The sequence below is a fragment of the Lolium rigidum genome, chromosome 5 (genome assembly GCF_022539505.1).
Source record: "Lolium rigidum isolate FL_2022 chromosome 5, APGP_CSIRO_Lrig_0.1, whole genome shotgun sequence".
In the NCBI taxonomy this organism is placed as follows: Eukaryota; Viridiplantae; Streptophyta; class Magnoliopsida; order Poales; family Poaceae; genus Lolium; species Lolium rigidum.
In genome coordinates, this window is record NC_061512.1 from 173,938,827 (window position 1) to 173,947,672 (window position 8,846).

The 8,846-nt window shown below is 41.2% G+C and overlaps 1 protein-coding gene across 1 annotated transcript; it reads right to left on the minus strand.

Annotated features, from left to right (window-relative positions):
- Window positions 1-357: 357 nt before the first annotated feature.
- On the minus strand, window positions 358-5,014 carry LOC124656725 (clavaminate synthase-like protein At3g21360). Its single transcript, XM_047195419.1, has 3 exons — window positions 4,535-5,014; window positions 4,193-4,446; window positions 358-703 (listed from the first exon to the last, which is right to left on the minus strand). The coding sequence occupies exons 1-3, from the start codon at window positions 5,012-5,014 to the stop codon at window positions 358-360; spliced, it is 1,080 nt and encodes a 359-aa protein (XP_047051375.1).
- Window positions 5,015-8,846: the final 3,832 nt, after the last annotated feature.

The window sequence follows — 8,846 nt, forward strand, 5'->3', positions numbered from 1 at the left end:
AGAAAACAATTGAGAGATGCGATTCGTAATGGTGAGAACTCAGAACCAGTACGTAGGAGCGGGTCCGCCTAGTAGGGAATATGATTCAGACAGCAAGCGGCAGCGAAAATGTCACTCAGTCTCGATGTACCTTTCTTCAGATGTTCCACTTCTTTGCCTCATGGAACACGCCATCATGCATTCTCCATACTGATATACAAGTGCTTAAGGTTAAGGAGAGCATATGTATGGTACACACCATCCCAAAAGGACCAAAACTAAACAAACAAAAATGTATGTCACAGAAGGGCAACCCAAGTGAGCTGCCCCGTATTCGCAATGTGCTTTCGTGGCCTAACGTGGCAACTCTTGTATGCATCATTTGCAGGTCGCGACGAGGACTCGCCTGGGAGGCAGCGACGGCCGCCGGCCATGGAGCGTGGCGAGGTTGTCGAGGATGAGGATGTCTCCCTTGCGCCACCGGAACTGGATGCTCTCCTCCTCGATGATCTCCTCGCACCGTTGCACGAAGCTCGCCGGGATCTCGGACCCGTCGGCCGCCGTGGCCGAGCTCAGCTCCTTGCCGTGCATCCCGACCACCGTGTTGAACCACATCCTCTGGCCCTTGCGTCCTGGGAAGACGCGAGTCAGCGGGCGGGGACCCAGGATCGTCTTCACGCCGCCGTCCAGGAGCCACTCCACGTCCATTCCTAGTGCCTTTGCCCTGCAACCATACACCCTTATGAATTATTTTATTTTGTTTTTGATAGTATACTATCATATTCGACATATATACATAATAATTGAATATGTCTTATATGCACATGTAATTGTTTATAAAATAAATAAATAAATAAATAAATAAATAGAGTTGCTGCTGCAAGAACCCAAATCTGGTACTCAAATGATCGCTTTTGGAGCACTTTTTTGTTTTGTTATTTCTTCCCTCTGCACAAAATGTGTCTTTTCTTCACAAATTTTTTCATACTAATATTTATTTATCAATAATATTGATTTTTTTACTTAATTTTTTTGTTGCAAGTTTAATGTTCGCAATGGGAGCATATGCTCCTAGGAGCTAGGAGGCAAAAATGTTGCCCTCAATATTTGGGATTTATCGAAAACATAAAATCATGTTATATAAATTTTAAATCCATAATGTGACAACAAGTTCAACTATCACTTTCTTAGTTGACTTATCTTTGCTATCCTGGCCTGCAATTACCTATTCTTACACTAAAAAAAGAATGAATTGCATAATGAAAGCAAGTCTGATTTTTCCAAGTGGCTCATTGTGCATGGTTTGACCTTGGAATCTACTGAATTTTTCTCAGAAGAATTCAAGGCTTCAAGAGGATTAATTCTTCTCGAATGGAGGGTATATTTTGATGCTCACATCGAGGATGTGTGTGAATTGCAGTGATTCACGAATACGTTGTTTAGCCATCATCGATGGTGGTCAGGGCTCCGAGTTGAGATCCCCCACCGTAGTTTTTTTCACTACATCTTTCTTTAGACCGTTCTTACTATGACGATATGGGTGTGTTGGCTTTGTGCATCTTAGACTCTTAGTATGTAGAAGCAGCGGTTAATTAAAATCTTGCTTGTGTGGTTGTATAATATTCTTGTGAAATAATATTGATGAAAGGTTAATTCCAATACAGAAACAAATGTGGAAAACCTGGTAGATAAACATGTGAGTACTGAGTATAAGGATTTCCTCACCATGAATCCAATAATTGTTTGGCCGATAGAAGGTTTAGATAACTAAAATATATCACATAAATAACTAAATCTAGCCTGGAGGTTTGTTTAGTTAGACATTAGAAAATAAAATATTGTGAAACCCTAAATTTCAATACAATTGAACTATCAAGACCATGCCCACCCTCTCTCCAAGAATCATTTAGATTTTGTTGGCGTGCAGGATATGCACCTTTTTTCTATGGGTAGAATTGTGTCTATCGACATAGTCGACAATTTAGAATGAATGGAGAAACCAAAATATAAAATATAAGAAAATCTGTAAAACCTAAATTGGAAAGGATGAAGGAACTTTATTAACGATATAGTCTAGGGTATTTCAATTTTTTTGAGAATATATCAATAATGGGAAAGAATCATAAATTGGGGGAAAGAAAATAATCAGAGATCAAGAAATTAATATATCATTCAAACATACAAGGAAAACTATATTTTTATATAGGTATATATATTTTAAACAATAAAGATCCATGTGAAATAATTATTTATAACTATTTATCTTAATTTTAAAATATTTATAAAAATTAAATTCGCCCCAATTGTTTGTGATAATAATCATGCCTTACAGATTTTTTCTGTTTATTTTCAACATATTTTTTATTTTTTATATTCTATTAGAATTTTGATATTCTACTTAATTATGCAAAATTAATCTTATTTTCTCAAAGAAAGCTTAACAATATTTTGACATGCTAAATCATTGCTAGTTGCCACCCTAGACAATATTAAAGTATGAATTAGACATATATGTGTGTCAGTAGTAAAAAAGAAAACGGTTTCGGTCTTTTGGAACATTATCCGATGTTATAGTCGTCACTGGATAAGGTGGAGTGGTTTAAGAATTATTTGACCTACGGCAAATCGATTTGTACTAAACATTCATACTTATTTATTGCTTCATCATGATATAGTCTTAGTGAGTACAATTTATTATTTTTGGCACAGTTAACCATATAACAAAGTTAAAATTTTATTTTTACATTTGGATTATTGAAAGTAAATTTTGTAACATTATTTCCTTCATAGACTATCCATCGGAATTTGCGTAAGCTATATAATATTATACAAATTTTTGGCAGAGATCTCTAAACATATGGTTTTAAAATATCATAATATTGGTTTAGCACATGGTTACATGTAAACATATCTATAGAAACTTCAAGAGATAAATTGAATTAATGGTAAGATTTCTTTCAGGTTTTTTTGGTAAAATTTATCTTGTGAGGTGTAATGGGATTCTGTTGTAAGTTAACAGATTTTTATGCTAGCTCTATACTTGGTACTGAAATAGCATCCATCATTGTAATCACCTACTACTATTTAAATACCATGTATTCTTATATTTTTGCATGTACGGTTTCATTATTTCATATGTTCGCCTGCAACGTGCCTTGTATCGTCTAGCGCAAAGAAGGGCTACTAAAAGTTTATGCATGGAATTGACCAAGAAAATCTAACTAAGAAGGATTTTAGTACAATTTGCACATCTATTAGATCAACACTAGCAACCTAACTAAACCCGGTACCACCGATAGCACCAAAACCTACTAATCTAGGATAATCACCTCTTGTAAACTTTTTAGTATCTTAGTATGATAGATATTAGTACATTTTGATGGACCCTCCTTCTACCGGTGATCGGGGCCGCCTGGACCTAATTGACCAGCCTATGGGCTGGTCCTAGGGACAATATGAACAATTTTGATAGTTTCATCATGGGAACATAAATATTTTTGCTATTTATTCATAACCGTTGAATTTGCATCATGATTCGTCCATCTAGTGAGGTGCTGGTGTGGGTGCAAATTTTAAAAACTAGTTGTGGATGGGGTTAAAGGTGAAACTTTTTCAACGTTACAACTAAGACTTTTTAGTTGCAACTATGGTTGCAAATAGAATTTTTAGTGATCAATGGGTTACAATGAAGTACTTTTATGTTGCCAATGGGTTGTAAATTTTAAGTGAGAATTTACACAACAAAATATTATTCACACTATTTTTTTTAAATACAGAACAAAATCGTCAAAAATCACCTTACTGAGAATCAAGACAATCTTCGACTGAGAATTAGCACCTCCAATTAAAAACTACATTTGCTAGTTTTCAACTAGGTAAAAACTAAGTTCATGCTTAGTCAAGTCCTACACCATTTGATTGCCTCATGATTCGTGCACGTAAGTTGCAACTTAGTTTTTTCAGCTACAAATAGAGTTGCAATAAAGATTTTTCCAAATGCAAGTGGAGATGCAATGGAACTAAGAAAAATGTTTGAGGCCGTTAGATTTGTTGCATGATTTATGCTAGTAACGAGTTGCAACTAAAATTCGATAACATCATCTATCAAACTAAGAATGAATGAAGATAGTTCTAAACCAACAGAGAAAAAGTCACACACATTAAAAAAAATTACGAAGTTGGCTAGGAAGCCACGAAGCTGATCGTGTTATACCTCTTGTCTGCTTCAGCTTTGTCTGACGTGGCGAAAGCGTCCTCCCATCCTCTCCCTCTCATGGACCCGGTGTTGTTGTTGCTCGGCGCCGTGAACGTGTACCTCAGCCCCTTGACATCAAGCTCCTCCACCATCTCCGGGAACTCCTCCAGCGCCCGCTCAGTCACCCGGAAGCTCGGCACGAACGGCGTCTCCCCGCCCTCAGGCGGCGGCAGCTCGCAGAATAGTATCACCTTCTCCGGGAACTCCTTGATCTTTGATCCAAACAAGAGACACAAATACATGAACACTGGAGGCGAGAGGCATACATCGACTCTTTGCTGATAGGGAAAAGTGACTCACCAGCACCATCTCGTGGTGGAAGTAGACGCTCTGCTCGAGGGGCCCCTCGTTGGCGGTCCAGACGCGGCCGTGGACGTGTGTGCGCGGCGCGGGGCCGACGTACCGGATGTCCGGCCACCCCAGCGCCTCCACGACGGCGTCGAACTCCGCCGCGTCGCGGACGCCGAACCCGCGCAGCAGCACGGCGCTGTTGGCGACCACCTTGCCCTCCAGCCACTCCCTCTCGGCCCTCAGAGCGGCCACGAGCGCCTCGTGCCGGGTGCCGCCTTCGATTGCCGGGGTCAGGACCAGCGGTACCTGCTCGCCGTCTATGGTCTTCTGCCCGTCACACTCGCCGACGACGAAGAAATCACCGGGCGGCGAGGTGGGTACGTCGTTGGCGGTGAGTATCGCGTTGTTGATGGCTACTTTGGCTTCTAGCAGCTGCCTGTTGGCCATCAGTGCAGCCATGAGAGCTTCGTGGTCACCGCTGCCTTCCATGGTGATTTCTTCCTACAGTATTTCTGTCTGGTGTTGCTAGACTGCTGCGTATTTGCAGATTGAGAACTTGAAGGAGCAATGCTGGAGCTTGGTGCTACTTATAGACCTCAAGTCGTCAACACTGAGCTTGGACTTGGTTCGGTAGTTTATGGAGTTCCAAATGTAACACAACCGCGGTCTAGAGGTCACTGTCAAAAGAAAGATTACAAAGATGAGGTCGCAAGAAGGGTAGTTGTAAACGAAGCTACTATCCTGTCTTCTGAGTTGAGGTGGAAGCTTTGAAATGAACATTCTGCCTATCAGTAGTCCAAATCCATATTAGTTTTCCACTCACGGTCAATTACGAGGGCACAAAAAATGATATAATAAAATCTCTGTGACAGGCTACTCTTGGCCTCTAGTTTTCTGTTTATGACCTTGGTTTTTACTCGGAAATGGTTCAGGCCGGCCTTTTGGCCCGCCGTAGATTCTATAAAGAAAAATCACAGGACTCTGTCGATTAGCCTAAAAGAAAGACAATTGGAGACAAAACGAAGGTTCCGTGGAAAGCTAGAGAATGGTTCCCCAAGATTCCTTTGTGTCCTGGTAGGAGTACTTCCATAGAGACTAATGAGCAAGGTTCAGTAATCTTAACAAACACGATCAGATTTCAGGTGCTACGTCAATTTTTAAGTGGGAATACACCCAGATGTTGTTTCGTGTCACGATGACAGTGTCTTTCAGACGAATATTTGGATGAGATTAATCAGATAACCCCAGTGACGGCTTGACACCGCACATGACTCATAGAGTCCTATAATTAATTAGTAAACGCATGCATCAATTAGTTCTATAATTATTCAGTGTTATTCTGATCTTTTCAACTGTCAAGGTGGGGAATGGCCAATAAAGTACTTGTGTACACCAATCTGTACAAGAAGGGCCTTGTTGAGATCAGTTTCCTGGGTGATAAAACAAAGAAAAAAATGAGTGCCTGGGTTGGAAATAATATGTCTATTGATGGAAGAATAATCAAGATTAATGCCTGTTTGTCCAGCACATGTGTGTATCAGATGTCCATGAGACTATTGCATAAAACTACAATTGAGGAGATGGATAAACCTACTAGATCCTTTTTCTGGGCTGGTAGTGCAGATAAGAGAAAATATCATTTTGTTAAATGGAGGTGGATTTGTAAACCCAAAAAGAAGGGTGGTTCGTGCCTAAAGGATCTCTCCAAATCTAATTTCAGTCTTATGTGCAAGTGGTGGTGGAAAATTGAATCTGGTTCTGGTCCTTGGAATCATTTCATGAATGAGAAATACCTGAGAGATTTTGGTATTTTTTATTCAAAGAGCGGATCTGGAGACTCCCCCTTGTGGATAGATATGCAGAGAGTAAAAGATATATATATTTGTGGGCAGAAGGATGCAAGTAGGTGATGGGAAATGACAAGTTTCTGGTGTGATGCATGGTGTGGAATTAATCCTTTAAAAGATTCCTTCCCTCACATTTTTGATACCTGCAATGAACAAAACATTACCGTTGCTGATGCTGATGCTGCTGCCTTGGCTGGAACTTTTCCTTTAGAAGATATTTATCTCATGAGCTGACTATCTCAGGTACATGGTTTGCTAGGAATAGTGAGACAAACAGCTTTTTCCCAGCAAAAAGATAAACCTTTCTGGAAATTGACAAAAATGGTGAAAGTTCAGAGATGGTAAAGAGGGGGGGAATAGGTTTCTACAGATTTTAATTTTTTCTTGCAATATTAGGCTTTGCGGAATATAACGGTGAGCCTAATGCAAACTAGGTGAGGCACCCTATATGATGATACAAGTACTCGAGCATGAAGGCTCTCACAAGAAGATATAACACAAGTAAATAGATCGGTTAGGAACAACCGATAGCACACGGAGACAAAGGTTTATTCCTGTGTTCCCTTCCTTTGCAAGAAGGTACGTCACGTTTGGAGAGGTGGGGGTCCCACGAAGGATTCCCCAATGCCACGAAGGCTCACATTCTTCTTTGAAGCCTATCCACGAAGGAATAGCTCACTCACTTGTGGTAGACTTTGAGGCAACCTCCAAACCTTCACAATCTTGTCAGAAGCAAATCCACATCCCGGATGCTTCCGGACTTCTTTTCCCACCTAGGATTTTCAAGGAATCCTAGAGAGCAAGTATCTCGATGAATACAAGGGGAACAAGATTTGGCTCGGTGGAAATATAGATCAAGACCTCCTCTATCTTTTCCCCGGAGGGATTCGAGTTTGGGTGGAGGAGGAGGGAGATCTGAGGCTTTTGGTGTTTCTATTGATGACCCACAAGTATAGGGGGTGTATCGTAGTACTTTCGATAAATAAGAGTGTGAACCCAACAAGGAGCAGAAGGTGTTGACAAGCAGTTTCGATGAAGGATTCACTGTAAATGCTCACAGACAAGTATTCAGGGGGTTTTGATATAGCAGATGAATAAAATACAAGTAAGTAAATGCGAGAGTAATAATTGCAGCGAGTGGCCCAATCCTTTTTAGCACAAAGGACAAGCCGGTTTGTTTACTTATAATGACCAAACGTTCTTGAGGACACACTGGAATTTAGTCTAGTGCTTTCGCTTCATATAGTTGATTAATCTTCATTGTTTTGATAAGTGTTGTGTGGGTGAACCTATGCTAATGCACCGCCCTTCCTAGGACTAATACATACTTGTGATTATACCCCTTGCAAGCATCCGCAAATACAAGAAAGTAATTAAGATAAATCTAACCACAGCCTTAAACTCGAGATCCCGCTATCCCTCCCGCATCGATATACCAACGGGGGTTCAGTTGCTTGTCACTCCGGCAACCCCACAATTAGCAAACGAATACAAGATGTATTCACCTAGGCCCATAAAGGTGAAGTATCATGTAGTCGACGTTCACATGGCACCACTAGAAGAATAACACCACAACTTAAATATCAAACCATTGAATATTACTCAACATAGTTCACTACTAACATTTAGACTTCACCCATGTCCTCAAGAACTAAACGAACTACTCACGAGACATCATATGGAACATGATCAGAGGTGATATGATGATGAATAACAATCTGAACATAAACCTTGGTTCAATGGTTTCACTCAATAGCATCAATAACAAAGAGTAATCAATACCGGGAGAGTTTCCCCTATCAAGCAATCGAGATTCAACCCTAGATGTTACAGCGGTGACGAGGTGCAGCGGTGGAGATGCTGGTGACGACGGTGGAGATGATGGTGATGATGATGATCCCAATGAAGTCCAGCTCGATGACGGTGACGATGGCGTCGATTTCCCCCTCCGGGAGGGAATTTCCCCGACGGATTTCATCCTGCCGGAGAGCTCTTTTCTCTCTGGTGTTTTCCGCCCCACAGAGGCGGCTGTGTCTCCTCGCGACTATCCCCGCACCTTAGGTTTTCGGGTAGAAGAAGTACGCCAAGGAGAGGCGGCCGAAGGGGGATGTAGGCCCCCTCCCCACAAGGCGGCGCGGCCAGGCCAGGGCCCGCGCCAGCCTATGGGGGGCCCATGGCGGCCCTCCTCGGCTCCTCCTTTTGGCTAGCTCAATCTTCTGGAAAAATAAGATCTTCGGTTTAATTTCCGTCAATTGTTGATCTCCAGAAATATTGCATTCTGATGGTGCTTTTTCCAGCAGAATCCCGACTCCGGTGGATGATTCTCCAATAATCATGAAACATGCTGTAACATCCCAAATTTCAAGAAAAAGAAAGTTAGAGAATTCCAGAAAGCAAAATTTCAAACCAACAAAAAAACTTTTCTTTTGCATATAGTACCATGCATAGGACTTGTGCATTTGAGTGATATGCCA

What these genes read in the sequence shown, in the direction of transcription:
- LOC124656725 (XM_047195419.1), bottom strand. Translation starts at nt 5,014, where the DNA reads ATGGAAGGCAGCGGTGACCACGAAGCTCTCATGGCTGCACTGATGGCC. An exon ending in TCCACCACGAGATGGTGCTG is followed by an intron (nt 4,447 to 4,534) that starts GTGAGTCACTTT and finishes TTTGGATCAAAG; the next exon opens with ATCAAGGAGTTCCCGGAGAA. An exon ending in AAAGCTGAAGCAGACAAGAG is followed by an intron (nt 704 to 4,192) that starts GTATAACACGAT and finishes GTATGGTTGCAG; the next exon opens with GGCAAAGGCACTAGGAATGG.